The sequence below is a fragment of the Pelodiscus sinensis genome, chromosome 15, assembly GCF_049634645.1.
Source record: "Pelodiscus sinensis isolate JC-2024 chromosome 15, ASM4963464v1, whole genome shotgun sequence".
Lineage (NCBI taxonomy): Eukaryota > Metazoa > Chordata > Testudines > Trionychidae > Pelodiscus > Pelodiscus sinensis.
Genome location: NC_134725.1, coordinates 5,617,159 through 5,632,270, shown reverse-complemented (window position 1 = coordinate 5,632,270; position 15,112 = coordinate 5,617,159). Strand labels below are relative to the sequence as shown.

The 15,112-nt window shown below is 64.7% G+C and overlaps 2 protein-coding genes across 4 annotated transcripts in view; one reads left to right on the top strand and one right to left on the bottom strand.

Moving 5' to 3' along the window:
* Positions 1-13,051, bottom strand: part of DTX1 (deltex E3 ubiquitin ligase 1) — a 40,397-nt gene extending 27,346 nt beyond the window's left edge. The window contains exons 1-2 of one of the 3 annotated variants that reach the window (XM_075897927.1): positions 12,905-13,051; positions 10,617-11,806 (exon numbers count right to left, since the gene is read on the bottom strand). In XM_075897927.1, the coding sequence (XP_075754042.1) occupies positions 10,617-10,875 (259 nt within the window). In that variant the 5' untranslated portion in view covers positions 10,876-11,806; positions 12,905-13,051. Of the gene's footprint in view, positions 1-10,616; positions 11,807-11,946; positions 12,248-12,569; positions 12,708-12,904 lie in introns of those variants that run through there. The other 2 variants (XM_075897925.1, XM_075897926.1) reach the window with 2 other exon arrangements.
* Positions 12,582-15,112, top strand: part of EMID1 (EMI domain containing 1) — a 49,237-nt gene continuing 46,706 nt past the window's right edge. Inside the window, exon 1 of the mRNA XM_075897929.1 lies at positions 12,582-12,711. The gene's annotated coding sequence lies outside the window, so the exon portion shown is untranslated. The remainder of the gene's footprint in view (positions 12,712-15,112) is intronic.

The window sequence follows — 15,112 nt, the reverse complement described above, 5'->3', positions numbered from 1 at the left end:
GCAGAAGGGGAGAGCATTTGATCCCACGGTCCTTACTCAGGCAAAGCTGCCACTGATGCCAGTGGGGACATAGCCACAGCAAGGAGTGTATCACAGCCCCTGGGAACCCCCCAGCGAGACACACCTGTCCCCTGCCTGTATCACAGCCCCTGGGAACCCCCCAGAGAGACACACCTGCCCCCCGCCTGTATCACAGCCCCTGGGAGCCCCCCAGCAAGACACACCAGTCCCCTGCCTGTATCACAGCCCCTGAGAACCCCCCAGAGAGACACACCTGCCCCCCGCCTGTATCACAGCCCCTGGGAACCCCCCAGCGAGACACACCTGCCCCCCGCCTGTATCACAGCCCCTGGGAACCCCCCACCGAGACACACCTGTCCCCTGCCTGTATCACAGCCCCTGGGAACCCCCCAGCGAGACACACCTGTCCCCTGCCTGTATCACAGCCCCTGGGAACCCCCCAGCGAGACACACCTGTCCCCTGCCTGTATCACAGCCCCTGGGAACCCCCCAGCGAGACACACCTGTCCCCTGCCTGTATCACAGCCCCTGGGAACCCCCCAGCGAGACACACCTGCCCCCCGCCTGTATCACAGCCCCTGGGAACCCCCCAGCGAGACACACCTGCCCCCCCGCCTGTATCACAGCCCCTGGGAACCCCCCAGCGAGACACGCCTGCCCCCCGCCTGTATCACAGCCCCTGGGAACCCCCCAGCGAGACACACCTGCCCCCCCGCCTGTATCACAGCCTCTGAGAACCCCCCAGCGAGACACACCTGCCCCCCCGCCTGTATCACAGCCCCTGGGAACCCCCCAGCGAGACACACCTGTCCCCTGCCTGTATCACAGCCCCTGGGAACCCCCCAGAGAGACACACCTGCCCCCCGCCTGTATCACAGCCCCTGGGAACCCCCCAGCGAGACACACCTGCCCCCCGCCTGTATCACAGCCCCTGGGAACCCCCCAGCGAGACACGCCTGCCCCCCCGCCTGTATCACAGCCCCTGGGAACCCCCCACCGAGACATGCCTGCCCCCCCGCCTGTATCACAGCCCCTGGGAACCCCCCAGCGAGACACGCCTGCCCCCCGCCTGTATCACAGCCCCTGGGAACCCCCCAGCGAGACACACCTGCCCCCCCGCCTGTATCACAGCCCCTGGGAACCCCCCAGCGAGACACGCCTGCCCCCCGCCTGTATCACAGCCCCTGGGAACCCCCCAGCAAGACACACCTGTCCCCTGCCTGTATCACAGCCCCTGAGAACCCCCCAGCGAGACACGCCTGCCCCCCGCCTGTATCACAGCCCCTGGGAACCCCCCAGCGAGACACACCTGCCCCCCGCCTGTATCACAGCCCCTGGGAACCCCCCAGCGAGACACACCTGCCCCCCCGCCTGTATCACAGCCCCTGGGAACCCCCCAGCGAGACACACCTGCCCCCCCGCCTGTATCACAGCCCCTGGGAACCCCCCAGCGAGACACGCCTGCCCCCCGCCTGTATCACAGCCCCTGGGAACCCCCCAGCAAGACACACCTGTCCCCTGCCTGTATCACAGCCCCTGAGAACCCCCCAGCGAGACACGCCTGCCCCCCCGCCTGTATCACAGCCCCTGGGAACCCCCCAGCGACACACGCCTGCCCCCCGCCTGTATCACAGCCCCTGGGAACCCCCCAGCGAGACATGCCTGCCCCCCCGCCTGTATCACAGCCCCTGGGAACCCCCCAGAGAGACACGCCTGCCCCCCGCCTGTATCACAGCCCCTGGGAACCCCCCAGCGAGACACACCTGCCCCCCGCCTGTATCACAGCCCCTGGGAACCCCCCAGCGAGACACGCCTGCCCCCCCGCCTGTATCACAGCCCCTGGGAACCCCCCACCGAGACATGCCTGCCCCCCCGCCTGTATCACAGCCCCTGGGAACCCCCCAGCGAGACACACCTGCCCCCCGCCTGTATCACAGCCCCTGGGAACCCCCCAGCGAGACACACCTGCCCCCCCGCCTGTATCACAGCCCCTGGGAACCCCCCAGCGAGACACGCCTGCCCCCCGCCTGTATCACAGCCCCTGGGAACCCCCCAGCAAGACACACCTGTCCCCTGCCTGTATCACAGCCCCTGAGAACCCCCCAGCGAGACACGCCTGCCCCCCGCCTGTATCACAGCCCCTGGGAACCCCCCAGCGAGACACACCTGCCCCCCGCCTGTATCACAGCCCCTGGGAACCCCCCAGCGAGACACACCTGCCCCCCCGCCTGTATCACAGCCCCTGGGAACCCCCCAGCGAGACACGCCTGCCCCCCGCCTGTATCACAGCCCCTGGGAACCCCCCAGCAAGACACACCTGTCCCCTGCCTGTATCACAGCCCCTGAGAACCCCCCAGCGAGACACGCCTGCCCCCCCGCCTGTATCACAGCCCCTGGGAACCCCCCAGCGACACACGCCTGCCCCCCGCCTGTATCACAGCCCCTGGGAACCCCCCAGCGAGACATGCCTGCCCCCCCGCCTGTATCACAGCCCCTGGGAACCCCCCAGAGAGACACACCTGCCCCCCGCCTGTATCACAGCCCCTGGGAACCCCCCAGCGAGACACACCTGCCCCCCCGCCTGTATCACAGCCCCTGGGAACCCCCCACCGAGACATGCCTGCCCCCCCGCCTGTATCACAGCCCCTGGGAACACCCCCAGCGAGACACGCCTGCCCCCTGCCTGTATCACAGCCCCTGGGAACCCCCCAGCGAGACACGCCTGCCCCCCCCCCGCCTGTATCACAGCCCCTGGGAACCCCCCAGCGAGACACACCTGCCCCCCGCCTGTATCACAGCCCCTGGGAACCCCCCACCGAGACACGCCTGTCCCCCGCCTGTATCACAGCCCCTGGGAACCCCCCACCGAGACATGCCTGCCCCCCGTCTGTATCACAGCCCCTGGGAACCCCCCACTGACACACGCCTGCCTTCCCGCCTGTATCACAGCCCCTGGGAACCCCCCAGCGAGACACGCCTGCCCCCCCCCGCCTGTATCACAGCCCCTGGGAACCCCCCAGCGAGACACGCTTGCCCCCCCGCCTGTATCACAGCCCCTGGGAACCCCCCAGCGAGACACGCCTGCCCCCCGCCTGTATCACAGCCCCTGGGAACCCCCCACCGAGACACGCCTGCCCCCCGCCTGTATCACAGCCCCTGGGAACCCCCCAGCGAGACACGCCTGCCCCCCGCCTGTATCACAGCCCCTGGGAACCCCCCAGCGAGACATGCCTGCCCCCCCGCCTGTATCACAGCCCCTGGGAACCCCCCAGCGAGACACACCTGCCCCCCGCCTGTATCACAGCCCCTGAGAACCCCCCAGCGAGACACGCCTGCCCCCCCGCCTGTATCACAGCCCCTGGGAACCCCCCCCCGAGACATGCCTGCCCCCCCGCCTGTATCACAGCCCCTGGGAACCCCCCCAGCGAGACACACCTGCCCCCTGCCTGTATCACAGCCCCTGGGAACCCCCCAGCGAGACACGCCTGCCGCCCCCTGCCTGTATCACAGCCCCTGGGAACCCCCCAGCGAGACACGCCTGCCCCCCCCCGCCTGTATCACAGCCCCTGGGAACCCCCCAGCGAGACACACCTGCCCCCCGCCTGTATCACAGCCCCTGGGAACCCCCCACCGAGACACGCCTGTCCCCCGCCTGTATCACAGCCCCTGGGAACCCCCCACCGAGACATGCCTGCCCCCCGTCTGTATCACAGCCCCTGGGAACCCCCCACTGACACACGCCTGCCTTCCCGCCTGTATCACAGCCCCTGGGAACCCCCCAGCGAGACACGCCTGCCCCCCCCCCGCCTGTATCACAGCCCCTGGGAACCCCCCAGCGAGACACGCTTGCCCCCCCACCTGTATCACAGCCCCTGGGAACCCCCCAGCGAGACACGCCTGCCCCCCGCCTGTATCACAGCCCCTGGGAACCCCCCACCGAGACACGCCTGCCCCCCACCTGTATCACAGCCCCTGGGAACCCCCCAGCGAGACACGCCTGTCCCCCGCCTGTATCACAGCCCCTGGGAACCCCCCACCGAGACATGCCTGCCCCCCGCCTGTATCACAGCCCCTGGGAACCCCCCACCGACACACGCCTGCCTTCCCGCCTGTATCACAGCCCCTGGGAACCCCCCAGCGAGACACGCCTGCCCCCCCCGCCTGTATCACAGCCCCTGGGAACCCCCCAGCGAGACACGCTTGCCCCCCCGCCTGTATCACAGCCCCTGGGAACCCCCCAGCGAGACACGCCTGCCCCCCGCCTGTATCACAGCCCCTGGGAACCCCCCACCGAGACACGCCTGCCCCTCGCCTGTATCACAGCCCCTGGGAACCCCCCCAGCGAGACACACCTGCCCCCCCCCCGTCTGTATCACAGCCCCTGGGAACCCCCCAGCGAGACACGCCTGCCCCCCGCCTGTATCACAGCCCCTGGGAACCCCCCACCGACACACGCCTGCCTTCCCGCCTGTATCACAGCCCCTGGGAACCCCCCAGCGAGACACGCTTGCCCCCCCGCCTGTATCACAGCCCCTGGGAACCCCCCAGCGAGATACGCTTGCCCCCCCGCCTGTATCACAGCCCCTGGGAACCCCCCAGCGAGACACGCCTGCCCCCCCCGTCTGTATCACAGCCCCTGGGAACCCCCCACCGACACACGCCTGCCTTCCCGCCTGTATCACAGCCCCTGGGAACCCCCCAGCGAGACACGCTTGCCCCCCCGCCTGTATCACAGCCCCTGGGAACCCCCCAGCGAGACACGCCTGCCTTCCCGCCTGTAACAAAGCCCCTAGGAACCCCCCACCGAGACATGCCTGCCCCCCCGCCTGTATCACAGCCACTGGGAACCCCCCACCGAGACACACCTGCCCCTCGCCTGTATCACAGCCCCTGGGAACCCCCCACCGAGACACGCCTGCCCCTCGCCTGTATCACAGCCCCTGGGAACCCCCCAGCGAGACACGCCTGCCCGCCCACCTGTATCACAGCCCCTGGGAACCTCCCACCGAGACACGCCTGCCCCTTGCCTGTATCACAGCCCCTGGGAACCTCCCACCGAGACACGCCTGCCCCTCGCCTGTATCACAGCCTCTGGGAACCTCCCACCGAGACACGCCTGCCCCTCGCCTGTATCACAGCCCCTGGGAACCCCCCACCAAGACACGCCTGCCCCCCCGCCTGTATCACAGCCCCTGGGAACTCCCCAATGCCTGCGCTGAGACATGCTTGCCCCCCCTCCCACCCGCCAACATCTGGACAGGACGGTCCCCTCTGTGTTATACTGAAGCTAGAAACCTGTTGACCGCCCCATAGGGCCAAGCCTGGTGTATAAATACACCTTTCGCACCGCCAGGTCACTGATGTGCACGGCACCTGGCCTCTCAGGGAAAAGCCAGGTGGGCGCCCGGGGGGACTGGACCTAGCCAAGGCCAATGGCACCCCTGCTCTGCCCCACACAGCTGCCCACATTGATCTGGGCCACACTCAGGGGCTCACGCCAGAGATGCAGCCTCTTTGTCTCTACCTGCAGCGACACGGCCCAGCAGTAGAGACACCCAGTGCAGGCGAGCTGGGATAGCGAATGGGCCCCCCTAGGGGCCTCCTGTATCTCGGGGTCCGCCAGACTGCCCTACCCAAGATGCCCTCCAGGGCAGTTGTGCTAAGTGCGCGTGCGTGTGCACCGACTGCTGGATGCAGAGGGAGCGCCCGGCTCTCACAGTCGTGCCGCCCTTCCTGGGCCCTGCTGCTACACGTGCGCCACTTCAGTGACACCGGGAGGAAAACATTCGTGGACAAATAGCAACAGCCTCTGGCAACCCTGTGTATGGGGAAGGGGAACAAAATGTCGAGAGCCCCAGTGGGGCACTGGCGCCTCGCACGCCCGGCCAGCCAGAGTGCGCTGGATCGGTGAGCTGGCCTCTCCCCCAGCCCAGCTAACCGGCCGACGGTGCGCGAGGCTGCTGGCTGGCCGGCTCCTTGGTGCCCTGCTTGCTGGCTGCTCCGGCAGGGCTGTCACTGGTGACAGGGTGTTTCTCTACTGGCCCCGGGCCCGCTCTGCGGGGCAGTCGCTGGTCGCTAGGCATGGGCTGTGGCTGACCCCTGCGGGCCTGCGTCTGAGTGCCAGGGAAGGGGTTCGAACAAAGGGAGGGTGTGGCTTGGGGAGGGGCAGGAAGAGCAAGGGGGGAGCAGACTAACCAGCGTAGGGGGTTCAGGGGCCTGTAACCCCTCCCCCCAAGGGAACTAGGGCTGCCGGCCTGGGCTCTTCCGCCTGCATCGGACCCTGGAGCAGCAATGAACCCTCTGGTGGAGTCACATCTTGCTGTGGACGGTGCAGGGTCGGGGCTCCCCGACGCGCCGTCACAGAAGCCCTGCCCCAAAGCTCTGGGTTCCCTGTCCCAAGGGGATGGCTCCACCGCACGCCAAAGATCTGACGCCATCGCGTTCTGGGAGGACACGGAGCCCAATCAGCTTTCTTCAGTGAGATCCCCACCCTGCTGGGAAGATCCACAGGGCACTGGACAGATTGTGGCTCTCTGAAGAGAGATCCTGGCCCACAAGACAAATGCAGGAATAGGTGGGGCACAGCCTGGAAACTGGCCGGCCTCCGTTTCTCATCAGCTGCAGGTCAGAACCCTTCTGCAGCTTAGCAATGGGCTTCTGGGGAGCACATGACCGCAAAGATGTCAGGGTCAAATGGTTCCACCTGCAAATCTCTGGCCTGATCTTCAGCCGCCCTCCTGTCCCGCCCTTCAGTGCTCCGTCCGGAACAGGACAGTGGGCCGCGTGGCAGGAGGAAACATGCATCCAGCACCCATTCCCACTGGCAAGACAGCTCAGCCTGGCCTCTGCGCACGGAGGCGAGTACAGCGGGCGCTGGGCCATGCAGGAGCCGGGGCCTCGTTGAACTGGCATAGCAAAGAGGCTCATCTGGTGTCCAACGCCCTGAAGCGGAAACAGCACCTATTGTCCCGGCCAGGAGCCCATGAATGGAGCCTGGATGCAGCTGTGGGGGAACCACTGGATCCGGATTCTGCACGCGCCAGAACATCTTGTTTTGAATCCCGTTTGCCCCCGTTCTGCCGGCAGCCGGCGATGGATGGAACCCGTCTCTGCAGACGGGGCTGGGAGCGATTGATTTCTCCACGCGGCTGCCACCACTGAGTAAACTGCTATTAATTACACGTGCATCCCACAGGCTGCTGGAGCCAGACGGCTTGTTCTTTGCCTCTCCCAGACCACAGAGATCTTCCACTGGCACGGCCGGCTCGGACGAGCTGATGGGAGCCAGCACCTCGACAGCCTGCTCCAGTGACTTCCCAGGACCACTGTGCCCCAAGAGTCTCGCTAATCCCCACCCCTGCCACTCCCAGGTGTTGCTGCTGCCATGGGAACCGGTGCCAGCAGTGACAGCCAAGTAGCAAGGGGCCAGTTATGCCCTGGGGCACTGGCAGGTCTGTGCTGGGACAGGCTGGGAGCGAACTGCAGGGGCAGAAAGCGTCTTGCTGGTGTGAGGAGTGACAGCACGTCGGGTTCCCTCTAGTCCTGCAGCCCCGTAGCAGCGAGAACAGACTCCACCAGCCAGTAGAGTAGAGAGGGGTTATTGCTCCTCCAGGATACAGCACAGCACAGATGTGACGTGGCTACAGGAGTCTGGGCCAGGCAGCCTCAGACCCCTTGAGATGAGGCGCCTGGACCCCATGACTCCCAGCCCCCCTCCTTAGTCTGTCTCCTTCATGATTCCAGCCAGAAACTGCCTCGCCCCCAGACCCTGCCCCCCCAGCCAGGTGCCATCTCTGTCTCCCTTCCTTTCTCTCTCCCTGGGGGGAAGAGCCTTGTTATCTGCTCAGGCTGGGACTAGGTGTCTGGGCCAATCCACATGTGGGTGAATCAGTGGGAATCGCACAGCCCAGCGCAGTCAGGTGGGGACACCGGGCTACAGAGCAGACCCCCCCTCCCCCACGTCACAGCATGTCATTTCAGAAAGAGGAAATGAGGTTAGACTCCTAGAATCCCAGAGCTGGAAGAGACCTCAGGAGTCATCGAGTCCAGCCCCCTGCCCAAGGCAGGACCAGCCCCGACTCAATCAGCCCAGCCAGGGCTTGGTCACGCTGGCACGTCAACACCTCTGGGGATGGAGATTCGCTCTTCTCTTCTGCAGACTAAACAAGTCTCTCCTCGTAGGCCATGTCTCCAGCCCCCGAATCATTTGTGTTGCCTCCACTGGCCCCTCTCCACTGCGTCCACATCCTTTCTATGGGGGGGGCCAGAACTGGACACAGTACTCCAGATGTGGCCTCCCCTGTGCGGGATAAAGGCGAATAATCCCTCCCCTCGATCTCCTGCAACGCTCCTGCTAAAGCAATCCTGGGGCATGGGGACATGGCAAGAGCTAGCGATGGATTGAAGGGGCATGTGAGAACAGGCCTGTTCTGGGCTTTGGCTTCACTTCCGCTGAGACTAGGAGAACACTGACAAACTCGCTGCACGTGTGACCTGACTCAGGACGTCAGCAGGTAGAGAGCAGCCATGGTCTGCCCCACCTCCACACTCCCTAAGAAAAGGGGCTGCATCAGCTGGGCCGAGCTGGTAGCACACAGCCCCACACTCTGCATGGCCCGGCCTGCTGTCTGACTGTGCTCTCATTCGCCTTCCCATCCGTCTGCCCCTAGCACCGAGCCTACGTCAAGGGGAACCTCAGGTCAAAGGGGGGCAAACAGCCAGGCAGCTGCTCCGGCTTTCCCCCAACGTGCTGCAGGTGAGTGGGAGAGGGGCCCACCACTGCCGGGCGCACTGCTCTGGAGCCGGCAGGGACAGGAGAGGGTCAGGCCACAGCAAGGCCTCATCACCCACTTGTTCAGAGCCCCGCGAGATGGCCTGCTGGGCCCCTCTGGATCTGGGAGGGTGACAGGGCCCCCCACGGACAGTTGTGTTTGTGCAATGGAGACACAGCAGGGTTGCATATGGAGACCAGCCATCAGGGAAGGGAGCTGGATAATTCAGCCAGGGAGGCTTTCTGGGAGATGTGCTGACCCACCACCACCCAGCCCCTGTGAGCCTTCTGTTCACGTCCTGGCTCATCCCCCTCCAAGTGCACAGGAATTGGGCAGGGTCCCTTCAAATAGCTGAGAGCCCTCTTGGGGAGCTCACCGTTATTTAAAGGGACCTCCCACACGATGTCCTATTTCAACCTTCCCTTCCCCATTTCTGGTGCTGCACGCAGACCTGGCTGCACTCCCCGCCCTCTGCACCACGGGGACGTGTAGGGCAATGGGAAGCCAGTAAGGAGGGTCCCAGGGCTGCGATGGGCCAGTGCTAGCGGCTGCACACTGGCTGGGGGCGGTGTCTGTGTAAATGGGCAGTGAAGCCGGCGGTAAAGGGTTTGGTGAAATTTAACAACGCCCGCCGTCCAGTGCTCCAGCGACAGCCAGAGGCAGCGTGTGCCACGCGGGCCTCCTGGGAGCCCAAGGTACCCACTGTGCTGCCCACTGCGCAAGGGGAAAGCGCCAGGCAGAATGCACCCTGCCCTCTGTGCTGGGTGCCAGGCCGAGGGAGAGCTGAGATGTGCATCGCCACCCTGGCTCCTCACAGGGCTGCTCCCTGCCCCCGCAGGGAGGGGGACTGCAGGCTTCCTCCCTGCTGCCTGCGACACTGCTCCCAGCTGGAGAAGCCCCGCCTGCTCCCTGCTCGGCAGCCTTCTGATGAGCTTCCTCCAGCTCCACTCTGCCTGGCTGGGCCCACTTGGCCTCATTCACGCCTCTGGGGAGTGGTGGGGAGAAGACCCTCAGAGGCGGCCCCTGCAGCAAAGGAGGGGAGGCGGGTGGAGGAGCCGGAGCCGCAGGGGCGATCGCAGCAACAGAGCCGCTAGTGCCGTCTCCAACGCCCAGCCCCCCCCCGCCAGGGCTCTGCACAGAACAGCAGCCCACACGTCACACAGCACAGGCCAGCGAGCAGCGTCCCTCCCTGCCTCAACCCAAAACAGGCCCCCTGGAGCCAGGTGCCATGGGCTCAGGCACCACTGGATTGCACCCTCCTTCCTGGGCGTGCCTGTCCCTGCTTGGTGCAGAGAGCCCCCGCAGGCCTTACAAGGGAGCCCCCAGGCTAACTGCAGTCACACATCCCCCAGCACAGACCCACATTCCCCTCCCACTTATCCCTGTGAAGAGCCAGCAGCAGCACACGATGTAGCCTGTGCTAACCCCAAAGCCCTTTTCAGGGGGTGGGTCTCATCATTCCCATCCTGGGGGAAACTGAGGCACACAGAGAGGTTGGGACTTACCCCAAGCCTCACAGCAGGCTGGTGTCAGAGCCAGGAATAGTGCCCTGGGCTTGCTTCCCCGTCCCAGCCAGCTCACTAGCTCTGGTTGGAGGCAGTCATCCACCTCAATGCAAGCGCCATGGCGCGGCTAGGGCCAGACGCACTCTGCCCTCCTGGACCGTGAGGGAGATCAGCCCCACACGCCTTTACCAGGAAAAGAGGCAGGGCCAATCTGAAACCCAAGCAGAGATTGAGGGGCTCAAACCCGACGGCCAAGCCACCTCCTCAGCGCCACCCCTTGTCCCGGCCACGCCCCAGGCCACGTGGAGCCCCTCCCTACCTGTGTCCTGGCGGAACTGGTGCATGGACTGCAAGTCGATGATGTATGGGGCCAGCTGGGGGTCCACCTGCCCGAGCACCACACTGCCCCGGGTGTCCTCCTTCAGCACGTTCTCGATGTGGTGGCAGACAGCTGCCGTGTAGGGCCGCCAGCGCCCGTGTTCGTTCAGCCACTCCCACACCACCACGCGGGCCAGGTTCTGTGGTGGGAAGCCCAGGCCGCTGACCGAAATCAGTGCCCCTGAGCTCGGCCGCGCCATGGCGCCAGGACACAGGTGGGGATCTCAGTGGCAGGGCGTTGTCCCAGGCCCCTTTCCTCAGCCTGGCTGGCACAACCTTTGCCTTCTGGCTTCCCAGTCCTTCAGCAAGCAGGGTGGCCCCCACACGAGGGTCCCGGGCTCCAGAGGCGTCTGTTCTCTTAACTGCACACAGAGCCGGGCTGGAGGAGCAGCGTGGCCGCGCCGCAATCCCTGTTGCTGCAAAGACCTGGGGTGGCTGGTGGGAGCCAAAGAGAAATGATCCAGCCAAGCAGAGACCCTGGGGAAACGCAGGGTCCCCCGGTATTGTCCTGGGCGCCTCTTGTCCCTGTCCAGCTCTCGTTATACTGGGCCCCTGGGGCTGTCAGCTGCCCCACTGCAGACTCTCCCCCTCCGCAGCAGGAGCAGTGCAGAGCCCAGAGCAGCCAGCCCAAGCCCAGCGCCTCCTGTCTCCAGTCCCTCCAGGCAGCTGCGCAGGGCCACACAATCCATTCTGGGGAGATGGGTCTCCCCTCCCCACCCCCAGCTTCCCCAGACTATCTCACTCAGCCCCAAAAGGCCTCAGGCAGCCTGCCACACAAGGTGCCTTCCTCTCCCCCGGACGGGGCTGGTCGGACAGGCTCAGAGCTCCATCCCCAGGCGTCGGCTGGGGCTTGCTGCAGGTGACTCCTCTGAAATCTGTCCCTGGGGAGGCTGCTCGCCTGCAGCTGGAATGGCACCTTTCTGGGGGGCAGGGAACCCGGCAGGTAGGAGGGGCAGAGTGGGCCTGCGTCCTGGGGCTCGCAAGGAGCTGCTGCTGCAGACAGGAACCCTCCCTCCTCTCCTGCTTGCTTCCTGCTGCTCCGTCTCTGTCACGGGTGGTGCCGCAGCGCTGGTCAGGCCTGTCCACAGCAAGGGGAGAAATTGGCCGGCAGCAGAGGGGTGGGGATGCAGCCTGAAAGGGAGAGCATCAGTCAGCGATGGGGCTCTGTCTTGGAGAGTGGCCTCCCCCCCCCCGTAAATCCACCTCCCACCCCAGAGACCGACCTCAGGCCCATTCTCCCCGGGCTGTCTCCTTCCTCACGCCTCACCCACCTGTGCCAAGCTGGCACCCTGGGAGGGCTCCGCGATGCCCAGTCGCCTCTGGGGAGAAAGCCCGTCGGGCGGCCCGGCCCACCGGTGCAGGAGCATCCCTGAGGGCCTGTGCCCCTGCCATGGAAGAGGGCTGCAGGGCCCGGGCCTGATGCCCTCATAGGCTCCCCGCACTGCAGGCCCCTCGCCCCCCGCCCGCACCCAGGGCTGGGCCCCAGGCTGCACTGGGGGGTGGGCACCGAACCCAGGCCCCGCCCCCGGGGATCAGAGCAGCAGGGCCCCCGCGCCTCGCGCCCCCTCCCCCTCCGGGCCACAGGCGCGCGGCGCCCCCCCCACAGACACTCTAAACGCGCGCGCGGTCCCCCCCCCACAGAGCCCCCAAGCGCGCGCGCGGTCCCCCCCCGCAAAGACCTTCCAAGCGCGCGCGCGGCCCCCCCCCCCACAGACCTTCCAAGCGCGCGGTCCCCCCCCCACAGAGCCCCCAAGCGCGCGCGCGGCCCCCCCCCGCAAAGACCTTCCAAGCGCGCGACGCCCCCCCCCACAGCGCCCCCGGCTCGCGCACGGCCCGGTGCTCCCCCTCCCGCGGGGCCGCTCCCCCGGCCCGTTCTCCCCGCGGCCGGACCCACCTGGCGCGGCCGCGGCTGCAGCGGGGGAGCGGGCGCGAAGCGGGCGCAGCCCGAGCCGGGAGGAGGCTGCGCACGAGGCTCCGGAGCATCCCGACGGGAGCCCCGCCTGGCCGGGGCGAGGGGCCTGGAGCGGCCGCGGCAGGTACCGGGGAGCCGGGACAGCTGGGAAGCTGCGTGACTCGGGGACGGGGCGGGGCGGGGCGGCCTCTGGGGCTCCCCCTGCCCACAGGTCCGGAGAGAGCAGGGTGGGGCCCGGCGCCAAGGCGGCAGGTAGCCCCGGGGACGTGCCCGCTGGCCCCAGGTCACAATGGCTGGCACCGGGCTAGAGAACAAACCTGGCTCTGTGCAGCTGAAGCCGCAGGCAAACAGCTGCCCCTCCGAACCAGGGGCCTGGCTCCTTCCTTCAGGGGCAGCCCAGCCAAAAAGACCCAGGCCAGGCCTCTGCTTTCCTATTCCTTTGGGAAGGGACCAAGCACTGCTCAGACTGAAGGACAACACACACACACACACACACACACACACACCAGAGTAAGAGAAACAGACACACACACACACACACACACACACACACCAGAGTAAGAGAAACAGACACACACACACACACACACACACACACACCAGAGTAAGAGAAACACACACACACACACACACACACACACACACACACCCCCTTTGGGAAGGGACCAAGCACTGCTCAGACTGAAGGAACACACACACACACACACACACACACCAGAGTAAGAGAAACAGACACACACACACACACACACACACACACACACACACACCCCCAGGCCTCTGCTTTCCTATTCCTTTGGGAAGGGACCAAGCACTGCTCAGACTGAAGGAACACACACACACACACACACACACACCCTTTGGGAAGGGACCAAGCACTGCTCAGACTGAAGGACAACACACACACACACACACACCCCCTTTGGGAAGGGACCAAGCACTGCTCAGACTGAAGGAACACACACACACACACACAAACACACACACACACACACACACACACCCCCCCCCCGAGGCCTCTGCTTTCCTATTCCTTTGGGAAGGGACCAAGCACTGCTCAGACTGAAGGACAACACACACACACAAACACACACACCCCCTTTGGGAAGGAACCAACCACTGCTCAGACTGAAGGACAACACACACACACACACACACACACACACACCCCAGGCCTCTGCTTTCCTATTCCTTTGGGAAGGGACCAAGCACTGCTCAGACTGAAGGACAACACACACACACACACACACACACACACCAGAGTAAGAGAAACAGACACACACACACACACACACACACACACCAGAGTAAGAGAAACACACACACACACACACACACACACACACACACACCCCCTTTGGGAAGGAACCAACCACTGCTCAGACTGAAGGAACACACACACACACAAACACACACACACACACACACACACACACCCTTTGGGAAGGAACCAACCACTGCTCAGACTGAAGGACAACACACACACACACACACACACACACACACACACACCAGAGTAAGAGAAACAGACACACACACACACACACACACACACACCAGAGTAAGAGAAACACACACACACACACACACACACACACACACCAGAGTAAGAGAAACACACACACACCCACACACACACACACCCCAGAGTAAGAGAAACAGACACACACACACACACACACACACACACACACACCAGAGTAAGAGAAACAGACACACACACACACACACCCAGCAGATCACAAGGCGAAGATCGATGGGTTACATGAAATAATTCGCTCAAACCACCTTTGCGTTATGTATATTCACGTCGTGAGTCCATTTCATAAACCATGGGGGGGGGTCCATCACATTGAGGTCACCCCAAAGACTCAGTGGCAGACGTGGGAGTAAAACTCGACTGGCCTGGCTCCCACTAGCACTAAGCCTGAGTCCACCCTGCCTCCCCCACCTGCTGCACCCCCCACCCCGGCACTTTAGGTTGGGCAGAGAGCCCCAGGACCAAGTCACAGGGATCCAAGGGGGCCTGGCTCCACTAATATCTGAGCCACAAATGAGGAGAGGACGTAGATGACCTGTCCAGCCACCCCAACCTTGGGTGGCATTGCAGCCTGGCACATAGGGCTGCCCTAGTGCTCCCTGGAAGCCGGGCAGCTGTGCGTCCACTCAGCAAACAGTCAAACCCCACCCAGCCAATTAGCAGAGCGCCCACAGCTAGGTTTTGTGTTTCTACCGGTGGTGCACATTCACACATGCACAATACATGCACAATTCAATTATTCAACATATGGATTGCCATACTACTCAGATGTGGCCAGGCTGTCCCTCCATCATACCATGCCTATCTGGGGGCTTTGTGCCCCAAGTATTGAGAATGTTGCACCTGGACCTCAGCTGGAAGTTGTCCCCTCCCCTTTGAAAATCTGAAATGGTGCCCTTGCCTATACACTGACAGCCTGTACTTGCCCCCATGCCAGTCGCCACCGCGTGTGCAGTGGCTAGTATGGCTGACAAATGGCCTACTG